Source organism: Engystomops pustulosus, chromosome 7 (genome assembly GCF_040894005.1).
Source record: "Engystomops pustulosus chromosome 7, aEngPut4.maternal, whole genome shotgun sequence".
Taxonomy (NCBI): Eukaryota; Metazoa; Chordata; class Amphibia; order Anura; family Leptodactylidae; genus Engystomops; species Engystomops pustulosus.
Window position 1 is genome coordinate 162,243,885 of NC_092417.1, and position 22,646 is coordinate 162,266,530.

Sequence of the window (22,646 nt, forward strand, 5' to 3'; positions counted from 1 at the left end):
TCAATGGTGCTGGTAGAACCTCCTCTCCTCTAGTTGTCTATGGTGATGGTAGAACCTCCTCTCCTCTAGGTGTAGAGGATGCCCCCTGTCTATGGTGATGATAGAACCTCCTCTCCTCTAGGTGTAGAGGATGCCCCCTGTCTATGGTGATGGAAGAACCACCTCTCCTTTAGGTGTAGAGGATGCTCCCTGTCTATGGTGATGGTAGAACAGCCTCTTCTCTAGGTGTAGAGGATTTCACATCTACAACTATATTAGAACCGCCTCTCCTCTAGGTGTAGAGGATGCCCCCTGTCTGTGGTGATGGTAGATCCGCCTCTCCTCTAGGTGTAGAGGATGCCCCCTGTCTATGGTGTTGGTAGAACCTCCTCTGCTCTAGGTGTAGAGGATGCCCCCTGCCTATGGTGTTGGTAGAACCTCCTCTCCTTTGGTGTAGAGGATGCCCCCTGTGTATGGTGATGGTAGAACCATCTCTCCTCTAGGTGTAGAGGATGTCCCCTGTCTATGGTGATGGTAGAACCTCCTCTCCTCTAGGTGTAGAGGATCCCCCTGTCTATGGTGCTTGTAGAACCTTCTCTACTCTAGGTATAAAGAATCCCCCCTGTCTATGGTGATGGTAGAACTATCTCTCCTCTAGGTGTAGAGGATGCCCCCTGCCTATAATGTTGGTAGAATCGCCTCTCCTTTAGGTGTAGAGGATGTTCCCTGTCTATGCTGATGGTAGAACCATCTCTCCTCTAGGTGTAGAGGATGCCCCCTGTCTATGGTGATGGTAGAACCTCCTCTCCTCTAGGTGTAGAGGATGTCCTATGTCTATAGTGATGATAGAACCGCCTCTCCTCTAGGTGTAGAGGTTGCCCTCTGTCTATGGTGATGGTAGAACCTCCTCTCCTCTAGGTGTAGAGGATGCCCCCTGTCTATGGTGATGGTAGAACCTCCTCTCCTCTAGGTGTAGAGGATGCCCCCTGTCTATGGTGATGGTAGAACCTCCTCTCCTCTAGGTGTAGAGGATGCCACCTGTCTATGGTGATGGTAGAACCACCTCTACTCTAGGTGTAGAGGATGCCCCCTGTCTATGGTGATGGTAGAACCTCCTCTCCTCTAGGTGTAGAGGATGCCCCCTGTCTATGGTGATGGTAGAACCTCCTCTCCTCTAGGTGTAGAGGATTCCCCCTGTCTATGGTGATGGTAGAACCACCTCTCCTCTAGGTGTAGAGGATTTCCCGTCTATGGTGATGGTAGAACCTCCTCTCCTCTAGGTGTAGAGGATGCCCCCTGTCTATGGTGATGGTAGAACCACCCCTCCTCTAGGTGTAGAGGATGCTCCCTGTCTATAATGATGGTAGAATCTCCTCTCCTTTAGGTGTAGAGGATGCCCCCTGTCTATGGTGATGGTAGATCTGCCTCTCCTCTAGGTGTAGAGGATGCCCCCTGTCTATGGTGATGGTAGAACCTCCTCTCCTCTAGGTGTAGAGGATGCCCCCTGTCTATGGTGATAGTAGAACCTCCTCTCCTCTAGGTGTAGAGGATGCCCCCTGTCTATGGTGATGGTAGAACCTCCTCTCCTCTAGGTGTAGAGGATGCCCCCTGTCTATGGTGATGGTAGAACCACCTCTCCTCTAGGTGTAGAGGATTCCCCCTGTCTATGGTGATGGTAGAACCTCCTCTCCTCTAGGTGTAGAGGTCTATGGTGATGGTAGAACCACCTCTCCTCTAGGTGTAGAGGATGCTCCCTGTCTATAATGATGGTAATATCGCCTCTACTTTAGGTGTAGAGGATGCCCCCTGTCTATGGTGATGGTAGAAGCTCCTCTCCTCTAGGTGTAGTGGATGCCCCCTGTCTATAGTGATGGTAGAACCACCTCTCCTCTAAATGTAGAGGATGCCCCCTGTCTATGGTGATGGTAGAACCACCTTTCCTCTAACTGTATGGTATAAAAAGATCATTGGAATGATACCTGTACTGCCCATTGAAAAAAAAGAGGAACCTACCAAATTGAAACTGGGGTCCTATCTTTTGGCATAGTTTTGAAGACCAGGTTGAGCAGAGCCAATTGTTAAATATTTTTTACTGAACAAAATTTGGAAGAGTCTTCTATTCATTAAAATCTTCGCTCAATCTTTTCTTAGTAGTTTGTAGTGAAGGCTGCCAATCACAAGGAGGACTACCCTCTGGAATCTGGTATCTATCGGCTCTATTGTCTCTTCTAATAGATGGTAACAGTCTTGCGTAGCCTGAGACGTTCCACCTTTCATACAGTCAACATTTTCTGCTTCCCATGCTAAATGAATTAATATAGCTCCTCCTGTGACAGACATGTGGCCCCTCTCCAGAATGTTTTTATTTGTTATTTCATCGGTCTATGGAGCTTTCATTCCCCCAAACAAAAATACAATATGTCTACCAGCGATTCCTTTATTCTGTGTATTGTGGAAGCTGCAGAAATTTGACTCATTGCCAATTTTTCAGATCTGGCAGTCCCTGACCGGGGGATGTGTAAAAATAAATAATTGTGAGCGCCTGATAAATGGGGAGGGGGGTTCAGTTGGATGAAGACGGGATTTTTGAGATGGAATATGCTCCAGTATCTTCCTCAAATTTGAATTTTTTTTGTCAATTTTGGAAAATTTTAATTTGTTGAACGGTAACTTACTTGAACTTTTTTGTAATATTTTGCAGAAAAGATTTCTTTGTATGGGATATACCGGCTTAGGAATTTATCCTATTATTTCATTAATTATCTATTCACTGGATAGCAAATAACCATGTCTTCAGTGGAGGTCCGATTGCTGAGACCCCCACCCATCGTGAGAACAGGACCTGCTGCTTCATCAATAATTTAGAACGGGATCCCCATTTTCCGGTTTGCTGAGGGTCTGGTTCTCGTGATCACTGGGGATCCCAGTAGTTAGACCCTGACTGATATTCCTTGGTTTCACCTAAACCTTGGAACAACCCTTTAGACCCATCAGGTCGTTTTGGGCCCCTAAACCAACTACAGGTCCTTATGAGGCCGGCACCTCATCTTGCAATGCAGGAAGTGAAACCGCGACGGTATATCGGCTTCAGCGCATGTGCTGTACCTACGACGCTTGCGCAGTGTGTCTATGGTATTATACGCCGGCTTCACTGGCCGTAACGCTCAGATGCTGAGGTAAGTTATTTTTTTTTTGTAAGGCGATCTGGGACACTAAACCACCAGTCCAGAGGGACAGGCCCTGAAAGGTTCCCTTAAAGTTTTTTGATAGCAGAAAATAGGAACAAAACATTCATTTGTGGCTACCTATTTCTATCTATCCATCATATTTCTCATATCTATCTATTTCCTATATCTATCCATCTCCTATCTATCCATCTCCTATCTATCTATCTATCTATCTATCTATCTCCTATCTATCTATCTCATATCTATCTATCTATCTATCTATCTCCTATCTATCTATCTCATATCTATCTATCTATCTATCTATCTCATATCTATCTATCTATCTATCTATCTATCTATCTATCTATCTCCTATCTATCTATCTCATATCTATCTATTTATCTATCTCATATCTATCTATCTATCTATCTATCTATCTATCTATCTATCTATCTCATATCTCTCTCCTATCTATCTCATATCTCTCTCCTATCTATCTATCTCCTATCTATCTCCTATCTATCTCCTATCTATCTCCTATCTATCTCCTATCTATCTATCTATCTATCTATCTATCTATCTATCTATCTATCTATCTATCTCATATCTATCTATCTATCTATCTCCTATCTATCTCCTATCTATCTCCTATCTATCTATCTATCTATCTATCTATCTATCTATCTCATATCTATCTATCCATCTCCTATATATTTCGATCTGTTTCTAAATTACCTAATGACATCCTGATATCATATCTCCTTCTGACCTTACACTACTATACTCCAGAAGTGAATGATTGCAGAGACTTGCCCTTCTGAATTATAATGTTCTGATTTAAAAAAAAAAAAAAGTTTTAAAAGGGTTAACTTGTGTCCACCGCCGAAGGTTGAAAGAAATGAATGGCAAACGGTTGTAATTCAGGGCGGTGCTCACAGTTTGCATAAATTACTTCCATTATTACGGTCACAAATACTGTAGCCCCATGGTAACCTTGGTGAGAATCTGAATCCCTACTAGACTTCTGGCTGGAGGCTGCAAAACTGGATCAGATTTTTCTTGATTTGGTTTAAAAAAAAAAAAACTGTTTAGAGATTCTTCCCACAATTTGAGGAAAGTACAAACTTCCAACTTTGTTCAGACTCTAGTTTAGAACTTTGGAAATGAGTGGGTTTTTTTTTAAATAGTTTTATGTGACCATTTGACCTTTTTCATTTATTTATTTTGTATCTACCCCAGTCCCTGGGTTACATACAAGATAGGGTCTGTAGGTTTGTTCTTAAGTTGAATTTGTATGTAAGTCGGAACTGTATATTTTATCATTGTAATCTCAGCCAGAACTTTTTTGATCTCTGTGACAATTGGATTTTAAAAATGTTGGATTGTCATAAGAACCAGGATTAACACTAAAGCTTCATTACAGACACCTGTGATAACTGTTACAGCTGATTATTGTAGCCTAGGACCAAAGGACAATAAATTACCAACATCCAGAGGTCCGTTTGTAACTAGGGGTCGTCTGTAAGTCGAGTGTTCTTAAGTAGGGGACCACCTGTATTTGAAAATTTATTTCGGAACCTTCTCATACAATTTCCAGTGTCCAATTTATTGTTTTTTAATGTGAACTTTTCATCTTATTTATTTAAATATTTATTTTGCAACTTTCTTGTACAATTTCCCTCAGCACAGTTTTAAAAAAAAAGAAAATATTGTGTGACCATTTGACCTTTTAATTTATTTATTCATTCATTTGAAAATTTCTTTTGGAATCTTGTATAAATGTCAAAGGCTCAGTTAAAAAAACTAAAAATTATTTAGTTCAAATTTTTGATTTGGAACCTTCCAATGATACAATTTTCATTTATTAGTGGTCAATTTTGTAAAACAAAATTTTCTCTCAAAGCAAAGCGTGGTCAATGAATTTCGCTATGGCCGTTTTCCTAGTTATTAGCTTTGGAAAATTACCCCTTGGGTTGTGTAAGAAATTATTTTTGGCAGCACAAAAAAAAAAAAAAAAGCCATCCAGCGTCCTTGTCAGAAGAGATCAGCATAAATTTCCGCTGACAGAATGCCAGCCTGGCAGTCTACCTATGGCATTTGAAACCCTGTATAGAAGAATGGAACATTAAACACACATGTACTAAAAAAAATCGGATCAGGAGAGATGGAAGAAGAAGAGGTGGGGGGGGGGGCAGTCTACTCTCCGACCGTTTACCTTCTAAAAATATCTATTTTTCACACCAGATAAAGCTCGAACAGCAAGGTGTAAAATTAAATAGCCTTCATTAGAACTTCACTGGTTATCAGTAACCCATAAAACCATGTTGTGCTGGCTGCTTACTGGTGCAGTTAATAAAATAAAGATCACTCGACAGAGCCGTGGGCAGCTTGGAAGGCGATAGCCGTATTTGCTTACTGTAAATACAAGCAGAAAATCGCACACAAATCTGCCGTAGCTTTGACAAGTCTTGAGATCCCTCTTTACATCCGTACATCTGTACCAAAGTGCAATTAGTGTGCCTTGCACAAGGATTCCTCCATCTTATTCTGCTTCATTACTTGAGCATAATCACCCGACTTGCTTGAGTGGTCTTCAGTAGCAAGCTTCAGTCTAAATAGGGGAAAGCAAGCGAATGTGTTCAAATATACCCAGATAGCCTTTTAAGACTCTAATTTATTCATTCGAAGGCAGAAGTTTTTTTGTTTGTTTTTTTTTTGTCTCAAAATTTTAAAAAAAATTTTTTTTTCGGTTCCCCCTTCTCTCAAGGTTTATTCCTGGTCCACCAAATTCCTCGACTGAACAGTTTGATCTCTGATGTGTCGGACACGAAGGACCTGGCTTTTAAGTTGAAAAGAAAGATGTTCAGCATTGAGGTAAGATCTAAAAAAAATATCAAATTTAATAAAAAGGTAAAATCTATAGTCGTTAATATTTAAAAAATAATGTATGCAAATATTGGCGTCGTTACCATATGACGTTTGGGCTCGCTTGGATGCACAGACTCCTAATTATAGGCAATGTCATATCCAGTCCCCACGAATATAATGGCCCGTGATACCTCACATTCGAGAAAACACAATAAAGTCTTAAAAAACTGCCAGAAAACTAGGCCACATACAGAAGTCAACAAAACCCTATGTCTAATTATTAATTACTGGCTCTAATTTGGCAAGATGGGACCTACTAGGGAGACTTATATATTTTATTTGGCAATTATCTGTACCGTGATGGGGGGGATCTAGACAGTTTGTTAAAGTTTTCCTATTCTTTTTTTTATTTTTTATTTTTTTTTACTATTTTTGACAGTTAAAATAATAAATCCTGCAAATTCTAAGATACAAGCTATTCTTTTTGAAGTTTTTAGGCGCAGTGTGGCTTTTTCCCCAAACAAAGCCATTACATGACCCCACCCCATCCCAAAATCCAGTGTGTCTCTAATCTCCTTTGAAATGAAAAGATCTTAAATAAGCCACTTGTCCTTAACGGCCTTAAACCATAAAAAAGAGGGAATTGTCACCAATAAATTAGCATATTTTAGGCCACCATCACCAAATGATTGGCAATGAAGGCTGGCATGGCTTTGGTCTCTGAGACTTCACCCTTAAGTGACTGTTCTGGCCCTGGCTTGACCCTGCTCGGTCTTTAGACGACCACTTCCAAGGGACGTCTTAAGGGTCTTATTTCACTTTCTTCTTCACACTTGCAAGTGGGTCCGTGCTATAAATCAGCCTGAAAAGTGCTAGCCATTGACAAATTAAGATGCCCTCCTCCTTAGTAATGCTTATCAGGGTGTTTAATTATCTGATCTTATTGGGGTTAGTTAATAGTTAATCAGGTAGCCCGTCCTTCAAGTAGGTCATCTCAGTATGGGTGCTAGATGGTCCTATACATGAGACACTCCCTTAGAAGCTACTTAAAAACATCTGAAACAAAGGCTTGCATTTTCTTTGTGGCCACTGTTTCCTCTGGGACAAAAAGGGAAATGAGTTGATTTTCTTGTTTATATTTTGATTTTCCACTTTGATTTGTTAATGTTCTGGTAACATTTACATAGGATGTGGAGACCTCAGGCTTTGTAGTCTATGTAAACAAGTGCAATGTCCAGCAAAGCTTGGGTTGGTTATGTTAGATTATGTAACAAGTAAACTGGAGTTGTCTAGGTAAGGGCTTCTCAAACTTTTTTGTTTACTAGAACCTTTACAGAAAAAAAAGTGATGTCTGGACCTCACTAGATAAACCAATGTGATGCTTGGGTGTAACCAAACAAACTAAAGTGATAGCTAGGTCTCACTAGAGACAGTAATGTTAGTCCTGGGTGTCACCAAATAATCCAGTGTGATACTTTGGCCTCAGCAGGTTAACCAAGGTTGTACCTGGGCCTCAGCAGCCAAACCAAGGTGGGCCTCAGCGGCCGAACCAAGGTGGGCCTCAGCGGCCGAACCAAGGTGGGCACATTCACACGTTGTGTGTTGGTCGCGTTTTCATTGCGTTTGAAACGCATATACAACAGCTGATGAGAGGTAATTTGCCTAATTACATTACCGTTTACGTTTGTAAATGCAATGTTAACGCATGTGTTAACAAAACGCACGCATTAACATTGCGTTTACGATGCGTTTTGTAAACGGAAATGTTGACAGTGATGTAATTAGGCAAATCACCTCTCCTCAGCTGTTGTATATGCGTTTGAAACGCACTGAAAACGCAGGTCAAAACGCAACGTGTGAACGCGCCCTCAATGAACAGACTAAAGTGGGGCCTCAGCTTTATCAGAAAAATCAAGGTAGTTCATTGACTCCAAGAGACAAACCAAGATCATGTCTGGACCTTTATAAACAAACCATGGTGATGTGTGCACCTCAACAGACCAGCCTATGTGATACCTGAGCCTCACCTGATTAAAGGCCCACATACCGTTGAATTACGTACCCTACATTATACATGCATGATGTGTGTAAATGCTTTTTTTACTCTACTGAGGTACATATCGAGAGGGAGAAATATTGTCAATGTTCTATTTCAGTCACAGGTACTTTAGTTCTCATCAAATCGATGTTTGCTGTGATCACTCTTTGCCTATAAAACAACATCAATTTTGTTAGTTACACTTGTATACGTTTTTTGGAGAATTCTAGCAGGGAGGCTTGTTTCGGAAAACTTGATGAACTAACCACAGATCTTCTTTTGCTAACATCCTTCTGTCTCTATGTAATCCCAGACAGTTTGGAAGATGTGGGAATCGGGGCATTGTGCAGACCATATTATAGAAATTATCGGTAGGTTAAAAGAAAAATCATGCAGGGTCTTTCCAGAATTTCACAAACTTGTATCAAGACCGAATTCTCGCCTACTCCTCACTTGAACATATTGACATGTGGAATTGAGACATCATAGTCTCATATGTGACAAAGGTCACAGAAGCTCCTTATTATCAGTTGTGTTGTCCTCCTTTTTATCCCTTTGTAGCATGCTTAAAGGGATTGTGCCATTCATGACACTCATCCCTTATCTACAGAATAGAGGATAAGTGTCTGATCACTGGGGGTCTGACTGCTGGCACCACTAGCAAACATGAGAATGAGGGCCTCCCAGTCCTCTGATACCCAACCAAGGCTCTTATTCTAAGTATCATTAGAGTTATCAACCATCAAACCCCCAACTATAAGACACCTATTAACCATCCAGGTACTAGGAAGGGTCATTATTGGCAGAACCTCCTTGTAGCGTATGGCATCCATCATGAGTTCTAAAAAACCATATATTTTGCCTAAAATATTAAATTGGATATCCATATTTCGGCAAAATAAGAGTATTAGCTGTATTGGTTATTTTGATGGAATAATATGTAACATTAACAGAACATTATGCACATAAGCTCTCCTGATCTCTGATTGGCTCGGCTTAAATTGCCATAAGGGGACAGTCAAGGGGGATTTGAGAAACCTGAACACATTCAGACAAATGAATAGCTGAATCCAGCGGAATCATCGAATCGGTTTGTTTTCTTCCAGTGTCTATGGAGACCTTGCGTTATGAAGCCAGACCAGGTGACAATATGATCTCCTTAAACTTTGAAATTTTCAGTTGCCCCTTTAGTACCATCGCTTCCCATTGAGAGCGCTTAGTGCTCTGTTTCCTTGCTATCTAGTAGGGGATATCCCAGAAGAGAGAAGAATCAAGATAGCAAACTTAATTCCATTTACTTAAAAATAATAAACATATATTTATCCTCCCAGAATTGCGGGCAGAGTTACTCTTCCTGCTGACGTCATAGAGTGTGTGTGCGGGCAGAGCCATATCTGCCTGCACTGCTGCGTGGAGAAGAGGAGATGCATGGAGCACCTGTGGGTAAGTATATAAGTTTATTATTTTCAGGGGACATAGCTGCAGGTCATTTGATTAGTGAGGGGCTATAGCTGAAGGGAATTTCATTAGAAAGGGGGCATGGCTGCAGTTTATTTCATTGAGGGGGCATGTCTGCAGGGCATTTCATTATTGAGGGTTTTATGAATGAGTGGAGGCTGCTGAATATTTTAATGAGCGGCGGCTGCTGGACACTTTATTAATGAGCGGCGGCTGCTGGACACTTTATTAATGAGCGGCGGCTGCTGGACACTTTATTAATGAGCGGCGGCTGCTGGACACTTTATTAGTGAGCGGCGGCTGCTGGACACTTTATTAGTGAGCGGCGGCTGCTGGACACTTTATTAGTGAGCGGCGGCTGCTGGACACTTTATTAGTGAGCGGCGGCTGCTGGACACTTTATTAGTGAGCGGCGGCTGCTGGACACTTCATTAATGAGCGGCGGCTGCTGGACACTATTAGTGAGCGGCAGCTGCTGGACACTTTATTAATGAGCGGCGGCTGCTGGACACTTTATTAATGAGCGGCGGCTGCTGGACACTTTATTAATGAGCGGCGGCTGCTGGACACTTTATTAATGAGCGGCGGCTGCTGGACACTTTATTAGTGAGCGGCGGCTGCTGGACATTTTAATAATGAGCGGAGGCTGCTGGACATTTTAATAATGAGCGGAGGCTGCTGGACATTTTAATAATGAGCGGAGGCTGCTGGACATTTTAATAATGAGCGGAGGCTGCTGGACATTTTAATAATGAGCGGAGGCTGCTGGACATTTTAATAATGAGCGGAGGCTGCTGGACATTTTAATAATGAGCGGAGGGTGCTGGACATTTTAATAATGAGCGGAGGCTGCTGGACATTTTAATAATGAGGGGAGGCTGCTGGACATTTTAATAATGAGGGGAGGCTGCTGGACATTTTAATAATGAGGGGAGGCTGCTGGACATTTTAATAATGAGGGGAGGCTGCTGGACATTTTAATAATGAGGGGAGGCTGCTGGACATTTTAATAATGAGCGGCGGCTGCTGGACATTTTAATAATGAGCGGCGGCTGCTGGACATTTTAATAATGAGCGGCGGCTGCTGGACATTTTAATAATGAGCGGCGGCTGCTGGACACTTTAATAATGAGCGGCGGCTGCTGGACACTTTAATAATGAGCGGCGGCTGCTGGACACTTTAATAATGAGCGGCGGCTGCTGGACACTTTAATAATGAGCGGCGGCTGCTGGACACTTTATTAATGACTGGAGGCTGCTGGACACTTTATTAATGACTGGAGGCTGCTGGACATTTTATTAATGACTGGAGGCTGCTGGACATTTTATTAATGACTGGAGGCTGCTGGACATTTTATTAATGACTGGAGGCTGCTGGACATTTTATTAATGACTGGAGGCTGCTGGACATTTTATTAATGACTGGAGGCTGCTGGACATTTTATTAATGACTGGAGGCTGCTGGACATTTTATTAATGACTGGAGGCTGCTGGACATTTTATTAATGACTGGAGGCTGCTGGACATTTTATTAATGACTGGAGGCTGCTGGACATTTTATTAATGACTGGAGGCTGCTGGACATTTTATTAATGACTGGAGGCTGCTGGACATTTTATTAAATTGTAGTGGCTGTATTTCCCACCCTCTGCTCATACTCAAGTCAGTAAGTTCCCCCATTTTTTGTGGGAAAATTGGGTGGCTCCGCTTATACTTGGGTCGGCTTATACTCGAATATATACACTACTTTGAAAAATGTAAATGGGATTTCCTTGGGCATTGGAACTGTTTTTTTTTTAACTTTGTTCTCCATTATAAAATATAATGTCCATACCTTTTAATTGCCTGCAGTATGTAATTTTTCTATAACTTTTAGTTTTATTGAAATTAAGTAAGCCAGGGTACCGTATATCGTATATATACTTGAAACACCTCACCTCGGCTTATACTCGAGTGAAGATAAAAAACAAACAATGTACTCACCTTCCGACGGCCCCCGGCAGGTCCTCTTCCATACAGCGATGCTCCGGCATCAGCTCCGTGTCCCCGCGCCGTCCATCGCAGGGATCATAAGACGTCATGGTGCCTGCGACGGACGGCGCGGGAATACAGAGCCGATACCGGAGCATCGCTGTAGCTTCGTGGGGTGTCGGAAGCTACGTACACGGTTTGTTTTTTTCTTACAGGCATTATATTGGGGGCAGGGGCTGGTGGCTATATACTACAGGGGCTGGTGGCTATATACTACAGGGGCTGGTGGCTATATACTACAGGGGCTGGTGGCTATATACTACAGTGGACTGGGGGCCATATATACTACAGGGGACTGGTGGCTATATACTACAGGGGACTGGTGGCTATATACTACAGGGGGCTAGTGGCTATATATTACAATGAGCTTGCTGGCTATATACTGGGGATGCTGTGACCAGTTCATTTCCCACCCTTGGCTTATAATCAAGTCAATAGGTTTTTCCAGTTTTTAGTGTTAAAATTAGGGTTCTCGGCTTATACTCGGGTCGGCTCATACCTGAGTATATACGGTATATAGTTCTTAAAAGCTGAGCACATTGTTTCATCTTAATATTTTTGGCCAAATCTAAGACCTTTGAGATTTTGAGGGATAGTAGACACCACCATTCTTGAGGGGGTATAGTACAGTAAGAGTTCACAAAAAAAAAAAATGCTCAAGTACATCCAGCAGAAAGATTTTAGTTGCTGCCTCATCTTGTCTGAATGTCTCTCTGTCACCATAGCCACCACGTCAATACCGTGCCACAGGAATGTCTCTGCTGTGCCTTCATAAAGAGGGTCCCATTGAAAAATGTTGGCTTTGATAGTGATCTTGTTTCAAGTTCCTTTTTGTGTTTTTGCTTTCCGTTAAGTGCTCAAGCTTATGTAGAGATAATTGTATATATGTATTTGTATTTTTAGAATTCTTATAAAGGTTTTAATTATGTCAAAATTAATCCTAATCTATTGTATATTGTATATGAGAGCAACAAATATTCAAAGCTTGGATACATTAAATAAGGCATACAGTGGCATCTGGAAGAAACTTTTTTTTTTTTCTATTCTTCCATGGAAATGACATACTTGGACAGGCCAAAAGCCCATGTTTAAAGGAGATATTTTCTTCCCTAGTTGAGAGCTGAATATGATAGACAGAGAGAAGCTGATCTTTATGATACAGTATATAGGTTTATAGGATTTGGTGAAGACATTCTACGTAAAAATCTTCAAATTCTGATAGGAATTATATTGGAGAATTCTGATGACCACACACATGCTGATTGGCTGTGAGGGTCCTGATTACCCCGCCCACACACAGTGATTGACGGTAGGTAAAAGAATTTATTACCCCACCCACACACTGTGATTGAAAGTAAGAGGCCTGATTACCCCGCCCACACACACTGATTGGGAGTGAGAGTCCTCATAACCCTGCCCACACGCAGTGATAGTGTCCTTATTGCTCCTCCCACACACAGTGATTGCCAGTCCTTATTAAGGTAATCACAATTGTAACATCCTCATGACTTATCCATAATTTTTGTCCCCATAGACCATCTCATAAATCCTGACCATTATTTCTGTGGCTTATTGAAAGGGATATTCTTTCTACACCGGCTTATGGCAATCTGGGTATGCTGTCAATTTCTTTTGTAAGAATACCCATTTCTAGTCCTATGACAGGGGTGGCGAACCTATGGCACGGGTGCCAGAGCCGGCACTCTGAGCCCTTTCTGTGGGCACCCAGGCCATCACCCCAGAATGAGGTTCACCAGACAGAACTCATAGAATCTTCCTACAATGATAGATGAATTTAGATTAATTTGCTTTCCTCCTTTCAACTGCGTGGGTGTCTTTAGGAGGCTGAAGGATTGAAAGTTGTCAATGAACAATGAGAAATACATTACTGCTTAAATTGCTGTGCTGGCACTTTGCAATGAATAAGTGGCTTTTGGTTGAAGTTTGGGCACTCAGGCTCTAACAGGTTCACCATTACTGTCCTATGACATAGAAATAGTTGCAATAAGGTCCTACACCCAGACCCCGAAGTCATCAGTTCCTGGAAGCCAACCTAATCGGTGCAGGACCCAGAATCTGATATTGACCATCTATCTTTAGAGCAGGTCATTATTGTCGGCCCATACACCTGAAAAGCCCCTTTAAGTGAAGTTGATAAAGTTCTTCATGAATAGTCAGGAAAGATTGAAAAATGTGTGTATCTATTGTACTTTTAGTGGCTCGGGAATAAAATCTTAAAAAAAAAAAAAAAATCATAGTGAAGTCCGGCTGTCTAATCCTATTTCTTCCCCCTTTTGGAATCTTAATTAGAAGAAGATAAAAAAACCATCATTTGACTAAATGATTGTCTTGAATTTTGTAGCAAAAGGTATAATCCGCAATTGGGCCAATTAGCAAAGCCCATGGTTAGCACTGCTGTGGCAGGCAACTTGATTAGATGTGACACCAGTCTAGTTCCCACTGTAGTTATGCCAGGTATGGTGGTCAGACTTCAAAGGGCTTGAGGCATCAGCAGGGCAAGGTTTGTAGGCCAGCTTAGGTCCGGTCGTTAATCTCTTTGCTAAAACCACAGCAGCCCTCGCACAAAACAAGCTTACACGACACAATCATGCGGTATTAAAGTTTGGGGTTGAGTCATGCCAATTTGCCTTTGATTTTCTGATGATTGACTAAAAGATGGCTACATGACCAGACACATGCTAAAACTTCCCTGATTAGGTAACTTCTCCAAGTATGTCAAATATGTTAGAGATTTCCCAGCAAAGTGATATGATAAACAGCACTCCGCCGAAGCATGGCTGGAAGATCTTCTTCTTCCTCTGGTTAAGAACGTAGATTCAAAAACCAAATTTACAGAGTTTTTACCGTTTTTGTTTTTTCTGAAATTGATTGGTGGATTTTTTTTCTATAACGTCGCTGAAGTTGTCCACCAAAATATTAGAATTGTCACAGTACAGTAGACTGTGTCTTTCTGTCACCTCCGGTTTTGCTCATCTTTGTTTAGTTGTATTAGGATTTGGCAAATTATGCTTAAACTTTTGTGCAAAAAAATCTTACAGTAAATCGGCATTATGACATGTTTGTATTTATGCAGGTTTTTCCTTCTCTGCTGCCTTTTTTTTTTTTTTAAAGGACTTCTACCATCAGACCGGCTAGATTGACCATCTAGTCTTCTGCTAGGAACATTTTTTTTATTATAATCCCAGGCGATGAGATTTTGCCAAAAAAGAGTGTTAAAAATTATGCAAATTAGTATGTGCTGCTCTTGTTTATGTCACCTGAGCGCCTTGACAAACAATTTTTTCACTTTCCCTCACTCGTCCAGTCCTGCCTGGTAAGTCCCTTCAGATTGCGGAGAATCAATGACGTCTGGGACTGGAAGGACCTGGATGAGTGAGGGGTGTGAATACATTATTAGCCAAGACTCTCAGAGGTGCTCCTGAGGTAAGCTTTTTTGGCGACACTTTGTCCTTCTGGATTCTGATAAGATTTTCCTATCATAAGAGGAGGATGTGAGTAGGACTTAGTCTACCATCAGTCAACCTGATTTATGGTAGATCTGTAGTCTGATTTAGTTAATTTGTCCTTGATTTAAGGTTTGATTTGTGAAGTTCCAGCTCCCTTGTCTGCTCCTATCCTTCTGTAAGCAACTTGAAAGATTTGTCCAGGAATTAAATATAAAGTGGTTGTACCAAGTTGGATTTTAATTGGGTGTCAGATCGCTGGAACCCTCACTAATCACGAGAATGGAACTCCACCAAGCACAAACACAGTATTATTCTCTCCTATTGATGGAGCAGGGAAGTAAGAGTCCTTCTTGACTTTGCCAATTAAGGACACCTTGTAGGCACGTGAAGACTTATAGCCATTGATGCGCCACAAGGGGATTATGGGAAAATATGCATATAAGTTTTCCAGGATGGGAAAAGGGAAACAACACCTCTTTAGGTACCCTTGTAAGGGAGTTCCCTTGACATCAAGCATGACTAACAGGAAGCCTAACGACATGATGTGGGATCATTGATTGAGCGGCAGATTAAGCAGCCTACAACTACTCCATTCAAGTATAATTTGTCATCTCCTCAGAAATGGACCATATATGTCTAATTGGTGGGGGGCTACTGTCCAACCCCTTCACCAATCGGCCATTTGTCCAGTAATGAGTGTATGGAAACTACAATTGCATCCATGACTTCCATTCACGTCCGCAACTTTCGTTGCCGCAGATTTCCACAGAGAGAAAATTTAGGATAAGGAGGGTAAGGGACAAGCGACATTTGGAGGTGGAGTTGTGTCATTGTGGTGCTCCGTGCTCCACGTGCACCAGTAGACTTTGTTGTAACACTAAATTTTTTTCTAGCACCTGAACAAGTATACTTGTTATAATAATAATTACCCGTATATACTCGTGTATAAGCCGAGTTTTTCAGCACAAAAAATGTGCTGAAAACCCTAATCTCGGCTTATACACGAGTTAATTTAAAAAAAAAACATGAGTTAATAAAAAAAAAAAATTAATACTCACCCTCCGGCTCCCGGTCCTCGGCGGCGACTCCTGGTCCTCGGCGGCAGCTCCCGATCCTCTGCGGCGGCTTCTCTCTTCGATCTTCACGTGCCGGCAGTCGCGTCTATGCGACTTGCCGGCGGGCGCACAATATGATGTAGCGGTGTCGCCGCTGATGACGCCATCAGCGGCGACACCGCCGCATCGCACTGTGCGCCCGCTGGCAAGTCGCATGGACGCGACTGCCGGCACGTGAAGATCGAAGAGAGAAGCCGCCACAATGGATCGGGAGCTGCCGCCGAGGACCGGGAGCCGCCACTTCAAATCAAAGGTGAGTATCGTCGGAGGGTGAGTATTAAGTTTATTTTTTTATTATACTGAGGGCAGGCTGTATACTTTTTGGGGCAGGCTGTATACTTTTTGGGGGCAGGCTGTATACTTCATGGGGGCAGGCTGTATACTTCATGGGGGCAGGCTGTATACTTCATTGGGGCAGGCTGTATACTTCATGGGGGCAGGCTGTATACTTCATGGGGGCAGGCTGTATACTTCATGGGGGCAGGCTGTATACATCATGGGGGCAGGCTGATTGTATACTACTTGGGACAGGCTGTATACTACAGGGGGCTAGCTGGCTGTATACTACACCCTCGGCTTATACTCAAGTCAATAGGTTTTCCCATTTTTTTGTGGTAAAATTAGGGGTCTCGGCTTATACTCGGGTCGGCTTATACTCGAGTATATACGGTATAATGCTTGGGTTTATTGGGGAGATGGTGTATAGCAGTGCCTGCAGCTTATAAGCAGGGGGTTGGTGACCCCTTTAATTTAGATTTTGTTGATGTGGACTCCCCCTATGCCATATTATATATAATTAAGCCAAGTACATTCTACAGATATAAAATATTTTTTATTTCTAAGGTATTCAATTTATATATTCTATTTTATTGAAGTTAAATATATTGTTTTTGTTATATTTTATGTTATCATTGCCTTCAAGTAATATGTTGTTATATATTTTATCCTCACACTATGTAACCATGGGAGACTTTGGTGACAGGGACATGTCTGAATGATAGAGGAAGCCCCAGGCAGCTCTGCTGTTTTTCCAAATGGGCTGATTCCACCATCTTGTTGACTTTCCCTTGGGCCACGTATGCTTGTTTATTTTTCTATTATGTTTTTTTTTTCTGAACTTTTTTGGCGTACGAGCTATACATTAAGGTGCTATTAAATGTAATGCTATTGTTCATCATTCTAATCAGCTATTTATTCCTTGACATGTTGTATATATTGTGTGTAATTATTTCCTTTGAGTTGCCATAGTTATTGGGTGATATATTGCTTTCTTGTTATCTTGATCGATAGAATAGGTCGCTAGATTCTTTGCAACAAGTAAAGTTGGACGACCGGGGGTGAAAATTTGATCTCTTATATGTCTATTGGATATAACCAGCAAGGCTCTGGTACTACTGCCTTTGGGTTTCCATTGCTTTTTGAGCACCCAGTTATTTATTTTTTAAAACCTTTCCAGCGCCGTTAATACAAGAGCCATGACCCTTATTTTACTGCTTGTCCACGTGCGCACATGTATGTGCAGTGTCCCATGTGGCAGAAGTTTGATTCTGATATGTATATTAGATATAACCAGCAAGGCTCAGGTTTGGGTTTGCATTTGGGTTTGCTTTGCTTTTTGACCACAAAAAAGCATATAAGCTCCCAGTTATTTTTTGGGTGGGCCGGAATAGGACCTAGAGATCGTGCTTGGAGATTAACAGAACTCCAAACACATGTTAAATATGGGGAAAGGGTTGATTACACATAAATATGGGACAACAGAGCTCTGTCACAATAGGATAAATTGGACTCTCATCTTATTGCGCTCATTTAGCGCTTTTTTAAATTCAAATGCGTGGCAGCCAGCGTCCTCTTCCTAGCAGTGATTTGCTCCAGAAACTAAGGAACTACTATCCATAAGGAGTAGAAAGAACCCAGTTGTGTATAGGAAGGAATGGATCTTACTGGATCTCGTATATAGAATTTCTCAGGAGGTGTAATCAGGGACGTTGCTTGAGGGATTGCAACGATTGTCGCCTCGTGAATCGAGCCTTCATCGGGCATAAACCCGGTTACTTTTTTTTTTTTCAAAACCTTTCCCGCTCCATGAATACAAGAGCTATGACCCTGATTTTACTGCTTGGCCGCCAGCGCACCTGTGTGTGCAGTTTCCCATATGGCAGAAGTCACCAGAGAGATATGGAGATTCAAACTTTGGGTTTGGCATCCTCCATTCAGCAGCTCTGCCCTACCTATATATGGAAACTAGGCATGAATGTGTTTGGGCAGGTGTGTCCATGCCTAGGTGCGTAAAGCTGGCGTATTTGACTTCAACCAAAATTTCCAGGTTAGACGGAGCTGCTGAATGGAGGACACTGAAGCTAAAGTTTGGGTCCGCTCATCTGTAGTCACCATTCATGACATGATAATGTTGACCGTGCGACAAGGATATATTGTCAATGCTCATCATCTACTTGTTCTCCATTTTAAAAATTTGAGTGTTGGTAATTTTTGACCATCAACAAGCCATACCATACCAAGAACTGACTTGTGTAAGTAATATGCTCTTCTACATGTCATCTCAATGGGGCTCATTTACTAAGGGTCCGCGGACCAAACAAACGACGGATATTCCGACGATTACCATTTTGCGCCGCATTTAAAAGGGGATTGTGGCCCACGCAATCGGATTTTGGCGCCTGCATTCATGCGACAAAAATAGGGGGGCATGCCATCGGACGATCTGATGGATTCGGACTGAGCGCAGGATTTAACATTTAAATTGTGTCGCAAGCCAATGCACTTACATATACCAGGAAGAAGAAGGTGAACTCCGGCGGACGTCAGCGGGGAAGTGACACATGCCGGATATCGGGAGCACGATGTTAGTGAATCTCGCTGAACTTCATCTTCGTCGGATCGGGGATCACGACAGGACCGGGAAAGTTAATGTGCCCCAATGTGTTCCACCAAGAGTTTTCCAACACAGGCATCTTCTACAAAGGAGCACTAAGAGCCTAAATGGAAAAAACAGGAGATATTAATTAGTCTGAAAATTACTCTGTGCTTTCATGCAATATTGGAAACTTCTTAGAAGAAGAAGAGATGATACTGTGAACTCATGGCCTTGATTTTACAATCTTGGGACAAGCGTAGTCCTCATGTCTCTGTCTATGCATACAATTCTTCTCTTAGGCTCAGGCTCTTCATTCCTTGAAGTAGAGGATATTACTACCTTCTGATTTCCCATTGCTGTATAAAATGTCAAATTATATTTTAGGACTGTATTGCCCTTTTACTTTAGAGCAGGGACAAGCTGTAGATTAAGCACGGGTCATCTTCCCAGTGTAGGTATGGGGATTGTCTTTCAAAAATCAAATAAAAACCAATTCTATTTTTCACAGAGACGGCTAAAGAATTGTTAGAAAAAGAAAAAAAAAAAGGAACCTAAATGCTGGAATTTTAATCTGCTCTTGTACTGTTTCTGCTTTGTCTGCACCGTCCTGCCGACTAAAAATAACATTCCCATAGCCTTGGTGTCAGAGTTGTTATAGTATGTCCCTTAATTCTCTTGAAGACAAAAAAAAAAGGTCATTAATTTTTTATAAAAGCTGCTGTTTCAGTAGAAACGCTTCGACTGGGTTTTCTTATCTTATCCATAAAAGTACAGAGTAGAAATATATCTAATTTTTTTTATTACTAAAACCCAACTTGTCAACGAGATCATGTAAATTATTCACAACTCCAAAGTTTTTTTTTTTTTTTTTCCCCTTCCAAGAACAAAAAAGAGTAAATGTACATGGCCAAAAAATAAAATATCAACGTGGAGACTTTGGCCAACATGCAAGCCAAATGGACATCTGTCTTGCCTTTGGTAGCACTCTTCAGAAAGAAGTGTAGCAATGTTATAATAGAAGTCAATAAAATTTTTATGGGTTTGTGTATTTTATGTTCATTTAAGGTCCCTTGGTTTTTAAAAAATGTATGTTTTATGCCAATAGATATGTTGGCAGAGGTATAGCCTAAACAGCCCGGTACTAAGACTGGCCATGGGCCACCACATTACTACATGTTACCATATGTAATAACTTAAGACTAGACTTTTTACACTAATATTTTTAGGTTTTGTTTAGATTAACCTTTATTAAGGTTAGTAGGGTTTCTGTCAATTTCCATGGTAAAATTAGCACAGAATACCGTTCTATTGTTGTGTCTGAAAACAATAAAATGCCCAAATAGCACCTGTTCCGTGCCATGCAGACAGTGAATACATTTACATGGTATTTTTGTTGCGTACCCTAATGGCCAATTCCATTGGTTTTAACCACTAAATAAATATATAGTGCAGCACAGGCAGTCCCCAGATTAGGTTCTTTAGGTCTGACATCCTCTGTTCAGCAGCTATGCCTAAATAGGACGTGTTGCTTGCGTGTCTGCCGGGTCTGAAAGGGTTAGGCAGAGCTGCTTGGTCTGATCATACCCAGTTCAGCTCTGTCCCAAACATCCACCTACATAGGGTTGTTACCCCATGTAACTGTGGCTCATATATATATATATGTCCCAGTTAGAGGGGAAAATTTGTAAAATTACAAATAAATCTAAAATTGAAAAAAAAAAAACCTCTGGAAATGTCCCCAAGGGGTCTTTTATGACCTTATTGGGGGCATATAAAGTAAAAAAAAATAAAAATAATATTAATTCCTTTATTTATATGGCGCACACAGATTAAGCATCGCTACACAGAGCTTGCCAAATGGTGCTCAACAAGGCTGTAATGCTAACCACTGAGCGCCACACATACACGTTAATATGCCCCAATATTTTTTTTCTTTAAAAAAAATATACATCTCTATACTATAAAATGTATCGACACAGTTGCCCCTTTTGCCAGAGACTATATCAAAACAACACAAAATAGGAAATGCATAGTTTATACGGTTGAAAAAAGACACTTGTCCATCAAGTTCAACCAAGGAAGGGAAGGGATTGGATGAGGAAGGGATTTAGGGGAAACAATTCTATATAACATAACCATCAATGTTATGTAGGTGTAATTCATTTAAATTCTTCATTTCGAGTTAATTTTAAAACTAAAATATTATATTGTATGCATTACAAAAAATACCCCCCCCCCACACACACACTTTTTGTAAAATAAACCCTAAATAAAACAAAAAAAAGTCCCTACGCCGCTGTGTATGATAATTTGCTAATCTATCCTGGCCATTTAAAACTTTTTCAGACCTCATTAAGTGGTTCAGATCACGAGAAGCTTTACAACAAGGTGATCGGTGTTGACCGGTTTAGGATTCAAGACGTAACTTTTTGATTATTATATGACTGATAAATAATAAAGAAATTACACGCCCACAAATGTTTTTATTTATTATTTGGTTTCTGATTTTAACAAATCCGATGCATTGTGCTTATGTTGCCCCTTACACTGGATTTTATGACCCCCCCCCCCTTCCTTTCCCCTCTTCCACAAATGGCTTTAGTAAATCCGCAGTGACAATGCCACCCTACTACCCTTCCCGATCATTCATGTATCTGGTTGTGTTCAACATATTGTTTACTATGATTTTATTATACCCAGATTATTCCCCCGGACAGGAATTAAGAAATAAACCTGCCAGGAAGAGGTTTTGTTGTCAGATTTGCTTCCACCTCATGTTTTGTAAGAAATTTCATGGTCTCTTTGTGAAGAGCGGATGATTTAATACGTGTTCCCTAGATAAACTTTCCCATTGTCAGTAATGAGGATGGATAATACTGAGTGACAAGTGTATTAGGAGTGACAGAGAAAGAGCTGTTAGATTTGTCAGAGCATATCACTGCCGGCAGTAACACTTAAGGACGTTCATTTTTGGTAATGTTTTATTGAGCCCGATACTGGATTATGTGTTTTGCAGGGTTTTTTTTTTTGTTGTTTTTGTGTCTTCGGTCTTGTTTACTTACCCAGTCAAATGTTTTTGAGATTCTTGAATGATCAAATAGAGCTTTCCTATACTTAACTGGTGGTAACCCCACAATGAGGACCTCCAAACTTATCATAAAGCTGAGGTTCCTACTATTTCCTTCTCTCTATACATAAGAAGAAATTTTAATGGAGCTATGAAAATGTAGGTTTGCTTCCAATTGCCACCAAACACTGCTGAGCACGAAACACTGGGCGTTTGGCTGACCACGTCTGTATTTAAATTCCTCACTTCAGTCATATAATAAGGAGGTATATGGGACTAAAGACCCCCATTTAACGGATCGACTGGGCTTCCAACGGCAACAAACCGACCTTTCACACTACAGTATGGGGGACGTATATACGGCCGACGTATATGCGGCCGATATATGTCCCCATACACTTCTATGGGCTCGCGTCGCCCTACGGGAGCGGTACGGTGCAGCACACGTGCGACACGGTACCGCTCCATAGCCCGGGAAAAGATAGGACATGTCCTATCTTTTCCCGTATTACGGCGCCGCAGCCATACATCGCTATGGAGAGGGGCGGGGGTGAGCTGCGCTCACATCCTCCTCCTCTCCC

The 22,646-nt window shown here is 41.4% G+C and overlaps 1 protein-coding gene across 4 annotated transcripts in view; it reads left to right on the top strand.

Annotated features, from left to right (window-relative positions):
* The window catches only part of ELP4 (elongator acetyltransferase complex subunit 4), a 202,630-nt gene that overhangs the window by 125,606 nt on the left and 54,378 nt on the right, over positions 1 to 22,646 (top strand). For all 4 annotated transcript variants that reach the window (XM_072118580.1, XM_072118578.1, XM_072118579.1 and 1 more), the window contains one exon: positions 5,914 to 6,020. In XM_072118580.1, coding sequence (XP_071974681.1) covers positions 5,914 to 6,020 — 107 coding nt within the window. The remainder of the gene's footprint in view (positions 1 to 5,913; positions 6,021 to 22,646) is intronic.